The following is a 13,307-nucleotide window of genomic DNA, read 5'->3' on the forward strand; positions in this document are numbered from 1 at the left end:
TGTTTGCAGAGGGGCGGCTGCAGTGGTCACAGATGCAAACACTCAGATATGCAACGGAAAGCACACTCACGCACACAGATAGACTTGTTGGCACTAGCACACAGATTCCCGAGCAAGTGTGTCATGGACACGGCGAGACTGTTGGAAGAGGAGGAGACGACGAGGAACACATGTTCCACCAGCAACGGCAACGACAACGACAACGACAACGACAACGATGATGACAACGATGATGATGATGATGATGGCCAGGATGGCGATGGAGATGGCTGCCTGGGATTGCTTTTACTGTTGATGCTGTAAAAAAGACGCACACTAAAATGGCGATTCGAAGGACAAACAAACATGCCCAATACACACACACACACATACAGACTCACTCATTTCGTGCTCTGCGTAATTGTGCATCAAAAACTCGGGCGCACGCATTTATGCAAGATTGCAATTATGATATAAACTACCGGTTGGCACGATAAAACACACAGATACTCGCACAGAGAGCGAGCGATGGAGAGATGGAGGCAGGGGGAGAGGTGAGCTCTTCTGAATGGATGCTCGTCCATTGTCCGAGGTCCACATTGAATGCCATGCCCCAGAGCCGCAAGCCCGTCCAGCCTCGACCCAAAGAGCATAGTTGAGGATTTGCTTTGGCTGAAGGTCGTTAAAGATTCAAATTTCTTGAAATATTTCCCAAAGAACTCGTACACCCAGAGAAAAAATACCTGAGAATCGAACTTGGATTTAAAAATGTAGACCAATCCATTAATTTATGAAAATATTTGATCTGAATGTATTTCATATTTTAAATAAATATTCATTTATTTATATATATATTATAAATTTACATATAAAACGAAGTGCTTTCGATTTTATTTGACTATTTCAATTTGGTTCTGTTTCATTTTTTCTCTGTGTGTAGTTACACAAGAAAATTATCGAGCTAAATAAATGAATAAAGGCTTCCAACATTCCTTGCCTGACAAATAATCTGTAATGTAATGTGCTTTAGGATCCCTGAAAAGAATACAAACATATGTTATATGTACATCGACTGCAGTAGAAAGTTCCATTATCGATAATCAAATGCAACCCATTCTTTACTCAAACAATTGCACCTCCATTGCTCGACATCAAAACGTTTTCTGAACTTGAGTTGACCGCTGACCTGCACCCGCATTCGCTGGCCCCAATCCCTTGCCGGTGTCGAAGAGTGGCCGGACGGACAGTGACATCGACAGACTCCCATTTTGGCCCTGCAAAACTGTCAAAGCGTTAATTGAGTTTGACACTAATGAGCGTGCAATCGCTGCATAATTGATTTATAAATGGCGGACCATCGTGTCACGGCCCCGCCCCCTGCTGTCATTTGCCACTTGAGTTTATGACGTTGTTGCAAATTTCGACTAATTGGGTCAGGCAAACACAATGGATGGTTGGATGGCTCGATCTGAGCATCAGCTCTGGCAGCTCGCATAATTCGAGCAGAATTAGCATTTCGTTAAAATAGGAATTGAAGAGGACAGACACAGCCACAGACACAGACACAGGCCACCCAACAAAATCTCTCTCGAAATGTAGGCCGAGCATCGTCGACAGCATCGACCCGTCTTGGGCTGGAGATGGGATTCGAGAGTTGGGGACTGGGATGGGGGAGTAGCGACTAAAACCGGGGTCTGGGCCCTGCCACAAGCACTATTTTCACACAAATTGTAATTAATTTGAATTAATTATGTTCCACTTTCCACATGCAGGTTTAGCTACCAAGGCAAACAGTCCCGGCCGGGCCCCCAGACAAACATCACGTGTGGGCGGCGTGGGGGTGTGGCTTGCGGCATATTTTTTGACTCGGCCAGAGCCACAAATCTGCCGCCAAGCGGAAGGATAAAAACGGGGGAAAGGAGGGGAAGTCGTCTGTCTGCCTGGTGGCTGCTTTCGTCTTCATTTATCTTCCTTGTTTCCGCGGCTTGCTTCTGGCGAGCATTCAAGCTAATGAATGGAAGAGGCAGACAGTAAAAGAGCGAGAGAGAGAGAAAGAAAAACAGCTTAAAGGTGAAAGTAAAGTGCATTTCGGACACACACAAACACAAAGCCAAGTAGGCTCCAACTTTTTGAGGGCTTTCCAAATATGGTTTTCATTTTAGAATTCATTTAGCATTTAGACAAAATTAAATATTTGAAACATTTTATTTTGGCCCACATTAAGTTTGGCACGGGCACAGGCAAAGGCACCCCAGAGACCGCCAAATATGCACATAATAGTGATAACCCCGACGGGGAAGACCGTGAAAATTGAAGTGCCTGAGGATGAATCGGAAAAAGTCGACGGAATTTGGAAGCAGCCGATCCCTAGGACTCTGGGCAAGGCAACTGACGACGAGCTTCCTTGCACCTCGAGTCAAGCCAATCAGAATCAGAATCAGCAAAAGCCATCCCCCAATTGATTCATCCAGATTCCAGGAGGGAATCGAGAGAGGGAGGAGCAGAAAAACAGCCTGGCGGCGGGCCAGCCACTTAACAAATCAAAATGTTATGTAGAAAATTGCATTGAAATTGTTTCTTAAATAAAAACTAGTATCCAAACCCCGATTGATGGAAAGTATTAGTTGCAATTAGAATAAAATAAAAGCCGCTGTTTCTCACATTCTGAGGGAATATTTCACGGCACTTCTCATCTCTTCAGTTCTCTAGCAGTCGAAGAGTAATTGCTATAATTTGTTAAGAATATTCCTTAAATGCCATATACAGTGTCGCAATGGGTTCCAGCAACTCATCCCTCCGTATTTCAAATAACACGGAGCAGTCAGCCAGCATGGCACGGCACGGCACGTAAGCCGTAATCTCTAAAGCATCAAGTCAAGGACTCCACCACTTAAGACAAATGCAAACAAGCACACAACACACACACAGGCATAATCACTGGGGCCCACGTGCTAGGGAAATTAATTTGGATTCCGGCAGTGGATTTTCCAGAAGAGCAGAAAAAAGGGAAAACACCAAAATATCCCTGTAGCCGGAAGCAGGAAACTGGAAGCCGGTAGTCGAGAGCAGGAGCAACAGACAATGTACTCGTACTCTCGCAGAGGAGTGAGCCAAATGACGGTACGTTGACAGCCAAAATTTAACGCTTAAAATGCCAAACACACAAATATTTTGACATTCAAAGCACAGATACAACACTCACACATGCATATGCATATGCACGGAGAGAAGTGAACCCATGTGTCAGTTGTGTTGTGTTTGCTCCTCTCTCTCTCTCTTCTGGCGAAGCAAATTTTCCATGAAAATTGCATGAATTGCAGATTTTCTTGACTTTCTTTTTCCATACGCACGAAATGCGCTCCGAAATGGACTCGGAATGGGGGCCCGGACTTGATTCCGGACCCGTACTCCCTCCCGAAGTCGAGTTGCGTGTGCTGTAGTCATTTTTATGGCCATGCACTGTAACAGCCAGAGTCAGACGGCAGCTGCCGTCTGGCACTTGGCGTCAAGTATGGGAAAAAATGCTTTACAATATAATAGAATTTGCCAGAAATGTGACTTTAACAAGCTCCGTGAGTCCATGCTGCGACCCGCCTTCTCTCCAAGCGATACAGCACGACAGAATGACTTAATATACTGCAACGCTGATATGTGGACAATGCTACGTAGCGTGATATGCCAGGAATGCGGAGGAGGGGGAGAAGAAAGAGCAGTGGCCGCAGCACACAGCTCAATTAAATTGCAAGTCGCACACACATGGCGTATGATTAATATTGTTTTATTCAAATTAGTCGCCACCCGAAAGTATGCAACAAAAAATGCCCCGAACACTTGTGGCATGTCGAGTGCAGTGTGCATTTTCACACAATTTGGAATGCAGCCAAAGAAGATGCAATTAAAATGAGTATTTTCCATTCCATCTAAATTGTGGGCCTCGCAGATCCATAGAGTTGAAAATAAATTGATTTTCCTAGGCATTCCAAGGAAAATGGAGAAGAGAAGCGATGGCCAATTGCAACACAAGCTGCCCTATCTAGCCCATCTGTAAACTAATCCAATTGGGAAAGTGGCTAAGGTTGCACAGGACTGCGAGTAGATTTAATTAAGGCTGAATGGATGCTCGCTCGGTTAGTTGCAGGAGTTTTAATCAAGTAAACACGATCCAGGTGCCGGGGCAGGCCAGTGGCTGGCCACGGATAATCATCAAATCCAATCAAATCCAACACACTTCACGCTCGGAATGGCACCCGGAAGAGGCATTTGAAAGAAGGCTTCACCTCCTCAGATTGAGTTGGGATTTAATTGATGAATTTTGCATCTTTCTGAACTGCATAAATCAAATGCCGAGGGCTGACAACGTGCCAGAATGCCAGGATGCCGTGTTGCCAAGCTGCCAATCTGCCAACCTGCCAGCCTGCCACGTGCCATATGCCGCAAACACTGACCCACAACAGCAATAGCAACATTAACCCGGCTCATTGTCCTTTGTCCTCTCAGCTTGTGCGACATTTGTTGTCTCTTGTTTTTAATGTCCAACAGCCAACAGCCAAATGCCATAAAATTTAATGCCTGGCAAAGACCGCCTTCCTGCCTTTCAGCCAGAGACAATTGCGTGCCGCGAAGCATTTTGGTTACGGCCTGGATTTGACTCTTAGCCAAGACCCTTCCTCTTCGCTTCCTAGTTCCGCTTACCTCTGGGCCCAGAACATTTGTGTGTTGTCATTGCGATTTGCTTAGACAAGATTTATGCCCCGCTAGCGCTTGATAAATGACTGGGAAAATTTGTAAGTGGCTTTTACTTTTTGTCAACTCGAATCCGAACTGCTCTTGGGCCATAAATTTACAGTTCGTTGCTCTCTCTTCTCTCTGTTTCCAGTGTGGCTCATTAAAATAGTAAATTAGTACAGAAAATTACAAAATTGGGGATCTTTGGTGTAATTGCTGTTATTTGGCATGGAATTAAGCCCGGGCCAGACAATAAAAAATGAACTCGAGTGCGTAACCACCTTGAGAACCTTGAACCTTTGGAACCAGCTAATTTGACAAACTTCCTCCTGCAAAATTTGACGCGATCGCATATCAAAAATCAAACCAATTCATTCATTTTAAAGGCAATCAATCGAGTATGCACCCACACAGTATTTTATTGATTGAGTTTACAACACATTTTATATTGAAACATTGCCGCTAAGCCTTTCAGCCGAACAATTACCGGTGGGCGAATAAATAAGCCACAGAAACACAGTCGAAAGCAGATAGGCGAGAGGAAAATCATCCATAAACAGAAGGATGAAACACAGCAATATCATTTCTCCCTGTGGGTGCCATTAAAAATTAATTACATTTTAAATGTGACAAATACATATGTGTTTTCACAGGATGACAGGCATGGAGGGAGTCTCCTCTGCTATCACTGCAGATAAGTGAAAAGCAAAAATTCATTTATGCACGAATCCGATTTGAGCGCACATTTGCTATTAAATTGTGAAGCACCTTTGGGACTGGCATTTTTAATTGAATTGTTTGCAGCACCCGACCCCTGCTGCTCACCGGCGGTATTTCGGGGCTTTGTTGCGGTCAATTCTGTGTGGGTTAACGTTAGCCCCAGTAAAACCAAAATTTGCTGCCACTCTGAGTACATTACGGCCCCCCCGCTACTTTCTCGCACGCTCGCTGTCTCCTCTGAGCCGCAGTTGGCAAACGAACCGCAAACGGCTGCAGCCAAGTGTCGAAAATTTGCATCCAATTAAAATGTTTGCTCTGCCACACATATCTACATGAATGTAGTATGTGGACTCACAGCCACAACGCTTTTACTTTCACAGCCAACATTTTGGATGGGGCTGCCAGCTTTGCTACACTTTTAGACGCAAATTGCATCTAACTAAGTCCACCATTCGCCGTATCACAATAATAAATGAATAATAATAAATATTCTGTCTCCGAAAGGGCAGAAAAACAATTGTACAATTTTTTATTGTTACCAATTTCGAATTCATTCGCTTCTTTTCGTAGAATTGGGCTGATAAACAGTACCTATACCATGTTTTTAGTTTTTCTGAGAATCTGATGTTTGATCAGCCCCTCTAAGGCGCTAGCAGCACCTGAATGATAAGCAATTGGTGCAGATTACACAAAAAGAGAGCAGAGTTAAGCATCGTCAAAGGCAAAACAAGCAAAGCGAAATTAAAGTCAATAGGCGGCGAATTAAAGCATGCACCGGTTCGAGGCGAAAAAAAAGAGAGACTGAGAGAGCCAATTTGGGCTTTTGTGATAGTGCAAGAGCAGTACGACCAGGCGAATTTCATCGAAGTGCAATCCGGAATGAGAACGAATTGATGGGAGCAGCGAAATTGCCGAGAGCAAGTCTAAGTTGCGGCGAAAATGCAAGGCAGAAAGTGAGAGTAATTGTGAGAGCATGCCTAGGCCTAAGCTCGGCGCGAGTGCAAGACAGAATGAGGGCAAAGCAGATGAGAGAAATTGCAAAGCACGTGCGCATGAGCAGCCGCAGAGAAGCGATTGAGACAGAGGGCAAGGAACGGCATGTCAACAGCGTAAAGTGTTTTTTGGCATCGAACAGCAAGGCGCATAACTTACGAAACTTAAAACAAGGGAAAGCCCAGCCAAAGCAATTAATAAAACTTCTCAAACAAGCCAAACAAGAGCTTGAAACATCTATAAACAATCTGTTATGTCATTGCCTTCTTTGTCCGCAGGCACGTCTACGTCTACAGGCAGGGCCACCTACATAAGTGCGACGCGCAGGCACTACCATAACGATTATACATATTGTAATTTTTCACCTACCTTGTCTTATGTCAAGTCCAAGCGCCGGTTCCCCCCAAATACCCAAAAAACACCTTTTACACGTTTCTGTGTTTTTGTTTTTTTTGGCAGTTTTGTTTTGCTGCTTTCTTTGTTTTTGGTCCCGTCTACGAGTGCGAGTCGGAGTACAGACGCCGCTGGGCCTGAGAGCCTACCTCAGTGAGCTTTTGACATTCGCGGTGAGCGGTTCGCTGGAGTACTTTATCGTTTTGCGGAACTAAATCAATTGTTTACGCTCCAAGCGTGCTATAAAGAAAAAACAAGAAATTAAATAGAATACACGAATACATTTATTGCAATAGCACACAAGTGTATCTGAAAATGAGAACTGCCCATAAAACGCTGCGGTCACAGTCCTGAGCAACGAGATAGAGTGATCGGCAGAAAGTGAAAAAAAATAACAATGTAATAACAACAACTAGAATTAAGCTTAACAAAGTTCCCATGTGCTGACGACACTGTAATCCCACAGATAAACAAAACGTAAAACAGATCGCGTGCGCAAAGCCTAAACATAATTTATGATCGGGCTACAATCATATTTAATGGATATTTTGTACAGCCACAGCTGGCTAATCGTCCATAGTATTCATAGTTTTGCATCTATGGAGATAGATGAGAGAATATATTAAAGCACCAGCTTATCTAATTAATTGTCAAAATAACAGGTGAAATCGGCACCTGTACTGTTCGCAACGAGCAGCGAGACTGATGGAACTTATACTCTTGATATCTTTATGCATGCCGTAAAAGGTTTGGAAGTATAATTAGACGGTTCTTTGTCTGCAAGATAACACCGAAAGCAAGGAAAGGAAACTTTCATCTTCTGTCGAATAACTAGCCTGAAATATTTTATCATCTGTGACATGTTTTTGAGCAATAAAAAGACTGCACTAGAACAAAGGAAACTGCAAGCGGGCTCCGGGTGCAATTAAATAATTGACTCTTGCCAATATAAAATAATCAAAACTCATTTAGCACGCCTGGCGCTGGCAGCCAGGCTTTATAGCACCTCCAATGCCACACAAAGAGGTGGAGAATGTGCGCTATCGGGTCTTTTTGTCCAGGCCCAAGTTGGCGAAGCGTGTAAAATTACAGGCTGCACGTTGCTCTGACATTTTCAGGCAACGCTTTGTTGCAACAACAGCAGATACACCTTCACTTTCCAATAGTTACGAGAACAATCAGGCAACATTGAGGCAGCTGCGCATGCGCAACATGCGACAGAGCCTTGAGGAGCTCTCATGTGCCAGTGACGACGGCTGCATACCCTCTCCCAAAATATTTAGCATAAATAAATAAGTAATGATGGGCAGATGCCCTAGATTGTTACCTTGTTTGACACCTGTCGTACAAAAGACTTCAATGAACGCATATCTGTTGGATCTTATCTTACAATGACACGAGGCATTTCTTATACACACGGAATTATCTCTGGGAATTCCTGTACGGGCATCTGGTGGGATGGGGAAATCTTTCAGCTTCTGGCATACATTTTGATAAGTGACACGACACACATTACTTCGATATCAGTGAACTACAGAAACGGTCTATAAAAACGAGACCATAAACAATTTCCTATTCATTTTTCCTGTTTTACAATGCCAGCAAGACCAAGTATCTTGTACTGCCGCGACGACTGGTTTTCAATGGAGCTGTAATAACTAATCAGCTTCATATACCAGGTATTATTAGCAATGATTAATCAAATCGAATAGCACTCGAATCGAATGGCCTTATCGGGAAGTCCGAGGTCTTCAGCGAGCTCTCAGTTTTCCTGCTTTCTCTAGCACTACCATTTGAAGTATTCAAAGCCTCGCAAACGTTCATATATCGGGAAGGATATTGCCTTAAGTATCTTTGCGATACGATCTTGTCAACAGATGAACGAATATGCACCTAGGCACAGGCATACAAATCAATGGGTTGGCATGGACAGAGTCGACATACCAGAGGGCCTTAAGCAAAACGTCAGGCAGACAATGGAGACGAGACCTTTCCCTGAATGGGCCAAGAAACTGGTTTCTGGCCACGACGACCCCAGTTGCGGGGTGTCCACGTTGCATTTACCAGTTCGATGCAGTTTTCGCTGACTCAGTGGCGCGGCGGCACCTCTCCATTGTATTGTTTCTTTACGTGCATTACGTAAGTGTCTAAGTCAGTGGGTCAGTGACTTCCCGAGCCAGTGGAGCTGCGGCTGGCTTGACTATGTCCCACTGAACCGGTAATCGCACGGGCCAGCCCACTTGGCACCGCACTTTTTTCCATCAACGGCATAATTGGGAAGTAAGCCGCAAAACTTGACCACCAATCGTGCTAACCTTAATCTGAAGCCTTGTCAGTCACCTGCGGCTTGTTGAAGGTTAGTGCAACCGCATTTTTGATTGATTTGCAGCTGCCATGGAGAGCAGAAACAACAACAACAACAATAATAATGGCTTCGTCAACCAGTCATTCGTTGGCTCACTGAATGCCTCGACCATATCCATACCTGGGGCGTACAAAACGAAAGATCTCACAAATGGCAGCAAGCCAGATCCAGTTGCGCCAGCGGCAGGAGCAGGAGCAGGAGCAGGAGCTGCAGACAACCAGCCCGAGGCGGAAGCGGGTGCGGGCCAGCAGGGGAAACAGCGCGCCAGCTGGAACAATGATATTGAGTTCCTCATGTCCTGCATCGCCCTGAGCGTAGGCCTGGGCAACGTGTGGCGCTTCCCTTTCACTGCCCTGGAGAACGGCGGTGGCGCCTTTGTCGTTCCATATCTGATTGTGCTCATATTGGTGGGCAAGCCGGTTTACTATATGGAGATGCTGCTGGGACAGTTCTCCAGTCGCGGCAGCGTTAAGGTGTACGACTTTTCACCGATTATGAGAGGTGAGTGTGAGTCTAGTGAGACTTCAATTCAACGAAGAACAGAGTGGAATTATCGCTATCGATGAGCAATTGATCAGATTTAGGGTAATGTGAATTCAATTAACCCACCATCCACCATTTCTGGTAGCAAAATAATCTCTAAGCCTATCTATCGTTTCAGGCATAGGCTACGGACAGGTGCTGGCCACGGGGATTGTGACCACCTACTATGCCACACTAATGGCTCTCACGCTGCGCTACTTTGTGGACTCGTTTTACCCCACGCTGCCGTGGAGCTATTGCCGGCCAGAATGGGGTGCGAATTGTCTGGACTCGGGCCCGCAGGAAGCGAGCCTCACCCACGCGGCTCAGGACGCTGTTCGGACCACCTCGGCGGAGTTTTATTTTACGTGAGTTACCTCTGCCTCTCTGTGCACGAGAGTGACCCTCCTATTCATCATTTTTCCGGCAGGAATATCATTCTGCGCGAAAAGGCGAGCATCGATGACGGCATTGGCTACCCCAGCTGGAGCCTGGCTTTGGCTCTGGCCATTGCCTGGGTGATTATAGCCGGCATCATGTTCAAGGGTGTGAAGAGCTCCGGCAAGGCCTCCTATTTCCTCGCACTCTTCCCCTACGTGGTGATGCTCATATTGCTGGTGCGCGCCCTCACCCTGCCAGGCGCCTTCGACGGAGTGCTGTACTTCCTGCGGCCGCAGTGGCACAAGCTCCTCGAGGCCCAGGTGTGGTACGCAGCCGTCACGCAGGTCTTCTTCTCTCTGGCCATTTGCTTTGGCAACATTATTATGTATTCCTCGTATAATCGCTTCGGCCAAAACATTTACAGGTGAGTGCGGACACAGCAACAACATCCTGGAACGCAGGGCTTATCATTTCACCTGCAGGGACGCCAACATTGTCACCACCTTGGACACCTTCACGTCGCTGCTGTCGGGTGTCATTATCTTTGGGATCCTTGGCAACCTGGCCTACGAGAACAACACGACAGACATTGCGAGCGTGGTGAATGGGGGGCCGGGGCTGGCCTTCATCTCGTACCCCGATGCGATAGCCAAGTTCAAGGTGCTGCCTCAGCTCTTCTCGGTGCTGTTCTTCCTCATGCTCTTTGTGCTCGGCATCGGCAGCAATGTGGGGATGGCCTCCTGTCTCACTACGGTGATCAAGGATCAGTTTGGCCACATCAAGAACTGGATGATTGTGGTGGCCATTGCCGTAATTGGCTATCTGCTGGGTCTGCTCTACATCACACCGGGCGGACAGTTCGTCCTCAACCTGTTGGACTTCTATGGAGCCACGTTCGTGGCTCTGGTGCTGGCCATCTTCGAGCTGGTCGCCATCGGCTGGATCTACGGAGTGAAGCGGCTCTGCCGCGATGTGCAGTTCATGCTGGGCATCAAGACCTCCTTGTACTACCGCCTTTGCTGGGGAGTCATCACGCCGCTCTTAATGTTTACCATTCTCATCTACACGCTGGTTCAATACGAGCCCCTAAAGTACAAGGATTACACCTATCAATCCGGTGTTTACGGTACCTAAGATTACTTTCTTCACATGCCCTTCCCAGCTAATCGAATCCATTTACAGTCTTTGGCTGGTGCCTGAGCGCCTTCGGCGTGGGCCAAGTGCTGTTTTGGGCCATACCCGCTGTTCGGCGGCAACCGTCTAATCTCAGCCTCTGGGCCCGCATCCGCAAAGCCTTTGAGCCACTGCCCAACTGGGGACCCGCCGACCCGGGCACCCTCAAGCGGTATCAGCTGTACGTACAGGAGGGCCAGGCCAGCGCCATGTTCCAGCGCAGCAGTATCTGGCACAAAATCTATGACAATATCTTCGGTTAGCTTTGAATTAGCAATAAAACTATATACCATTTAATGCCGACTGCCGCCGACTCTGTCGCTTTACGAGGCTATGATGTGTGCGTATATGTGTGCTTGGGGCAGGAGTAGAGCTGCAGCTACAACGCAACCCTTTTATAATAAAAATCAGTCCCAGTCCCAGCTTAAGTGCCAAATGAAATCGCAGTTGGTAGTTGGCCTCAGGCTATCATAACACCAACAGAGATGGCAACGTGACAGGAATGAGAAATCTATTTTATATGGGTCAAAAGGTTACCAAAATCATAGACCTATCAAAGGCTAATACTCCAATGAATCCCCAAAGTGAATATCCATCAAATATCGGTTATTCACTTTGGTCGCAACCATGAATATGCCATTGTACCACTGCTAAAGCAGCCTTCGCATCTCTATCCTGCAGCTGGCAACTGCCAGAACTATAAAAGATAAAAGACAAGAAAATTGCAGCCGGAGGGGCTGTTGCTGTTGCTGTTGCTGTTGCCTCGTACTCCAGCCGTACTCCACACACTCCCGGTCGGGCTCTGGCTCTGTCTCTGGCTCTGGCTCGTGTGCACTGATTATGCCATAAAGGGTAAAAAGTTGTGATTTTATGATTGAAAGAAAAAGTTCCACATTCCGGGAAATGTGAATGTGTCTCCTGTGGGTGCGTGCTGTACAACACTTCCGCGTAACAGCGGGCGCAAAGTATTAAAGTAATTTGTATCAAGGAAACAACGGCTTTTGGCAGGAGAAGGACCGAGCGCCTGCTGTGCAGATAAGCAGATATGGCAGCCGGTCTTTCAAGTTAACAAACGATACAGAGTGCTCTCCCCGAATACAGACCCCAGACGAAGGATATAACCAATAAATCAAGTAGATATTTGGGGCGAATCGTTCGTCATTGGCCTGCAAGCCGACACACCTGAAAGCAGTTCTATTTTTGGGTCCTTGGCGTCTTCGTCGTCGTCTTCCAACGCCACAGGAGCCGTCACCTGCACAGATGTCAGCTTAATGAAGATGGCAGCCCTTAATGGGATGGATGTGGCCTGTTTTGGTCTGTTCTCTTCTGTTCTGTTCTGTTCTGTTCTGTTCTGTAAGCAGCATGGGTGCGTAATTGCACTGATAAAAGGCATTTCAAACAGAACAGACACTCGCTCTCTCTGTCGTGAGCACAGCAGCGCGTATGCGCAACGCCCGTGCGAAAAGGCAATGCATTTCGAGTTATTTGTCAAGCCATTGTGCCATGTTAATGCGTTTTTAATGGCGAAACTTGGACATCCACACACAGCAGACAGGCGAAGCATCAGTGAGCTCTTTGAGCTGTCCGCTGAAGTGGTCGCTTGAGTGCCTGCCTGCCTGGCTGTCTGCCTCCCCGTTCCTCAGCCCGTGTCCGCTTTCGGTATCAGCTTAATTTCATTGTTTTCCAGCGCAAGTCAAACATAATGGAACATTATGGCCGCGTCAACAGCACGTATGGTTAATTGATATACACAGCCATCGATCCGAAACGGAACGAGTCCCGCCACGACCATTATTGAATTTAATTTCAATTCATTTGTCCGAAAGAGTCCGTGATTTGGCACTGAGCGAATCGGGAATGAAATTAAAAGCCATAATTTCCACAGTTTCACAAATATCATTGATTGCGTAACCCTGGTGGCTCTGGTGCCAGATATTTATTTATTATAGACTGATAAATATTTAAATAATGTGCAAAATATATGACTGCAAAGGGAAACCAAAAACATTTCTTTTGATTCCTTATCAAAATCGTACGTTTCCCATTTTATAAAATA

The 13,307-nt window shown here is 46.2% G+C and overlaps 2 protein-coding genes across 2 annotated transcripts in view; one reads left to right on the forward strand and one right to left on the reverse strand.

Annotated features, from left to right (window-relative positions):
* The window catches only part of LOC6593035 (negative elongation factor A), a 39,603-nt gene that overhangs the window by 18,528 nt on the left and 7,768 nt on the right, over positions 1-13,307 (reverse strand). The window contains exon 2 of the mRNA XM_002017676.2: positions 6,787-7,050. The gene's annotated coding sequence lies outside the window, so the exon portion shown is untranslated. The remainder of the gene's footprint in view (positions 1-6,786; positions 7,051-13,307) is intronic.
* On the forward strand, positions 7,048-11,548 carry LOC6593033 (sodium-dependent nutrient amino acid transporter 1). The gene is made up of 6 exons (XM_002017674.2): positions 7,048-7,209; positions 9,200-9,676; positions 9,837-10,065; positions 10,128-10,502; positions 10,561-11,204; positions 11,261-11,548. The coding sequence occupies exons 2-6, from the start codon at positions 9,205-9,207 to the stop codon at positions 11,512-11,514; spliced, it is 1,974 nt and encodes a 657-aa protein (XP_002017710.1). The 5' UTR covers positions 7,048-7,209; positions 9,200-9,204; the 3' UTR covers positions 11,515-11,548.

The sequence above is a fragment of the Drosophila persimilis genome, unplaced genomic scaffold (genome assembly GCF_003286085.1).
Source record: "Drosophila persimilis strain 14011-0111.01,24,50 unplaced genomic scaffold, DperRS2 tig00000002-arrow-pilon, whole genome shotgun sequence".
Lineage (NCBI taxonomy): Eukaryota > Metazoa > Arthropoda > Insecta > Diptera > Drosophilidae > Drosophila > Drosophila persimilis.

Excerpts from the sequence above, each read along its gene's own strand:
- LOC6593033 (XM_002017674.2), top strand. The coding sequence starts at position 9,205 with ATGGAGAGCAGAAACAACAACAACAACAATAATAATGGCTTCGTCAAC. Across the intron at positions 10,066-10,127 it reads TCGGCGGAGTTTTATTTTAC|GAATATCATTCTGCGCGAAA; the intron begins GTGAGTTACCTC and ends TTTTTCCGGCAG. Across the intron at positions 10,503-10,560 it reads TTCGGCCAAAACATTTACAG|GGACGCCAACATTGTCACCA; the intron begins GTGAGTGCGGAC and ends TTTCACCTGCAG.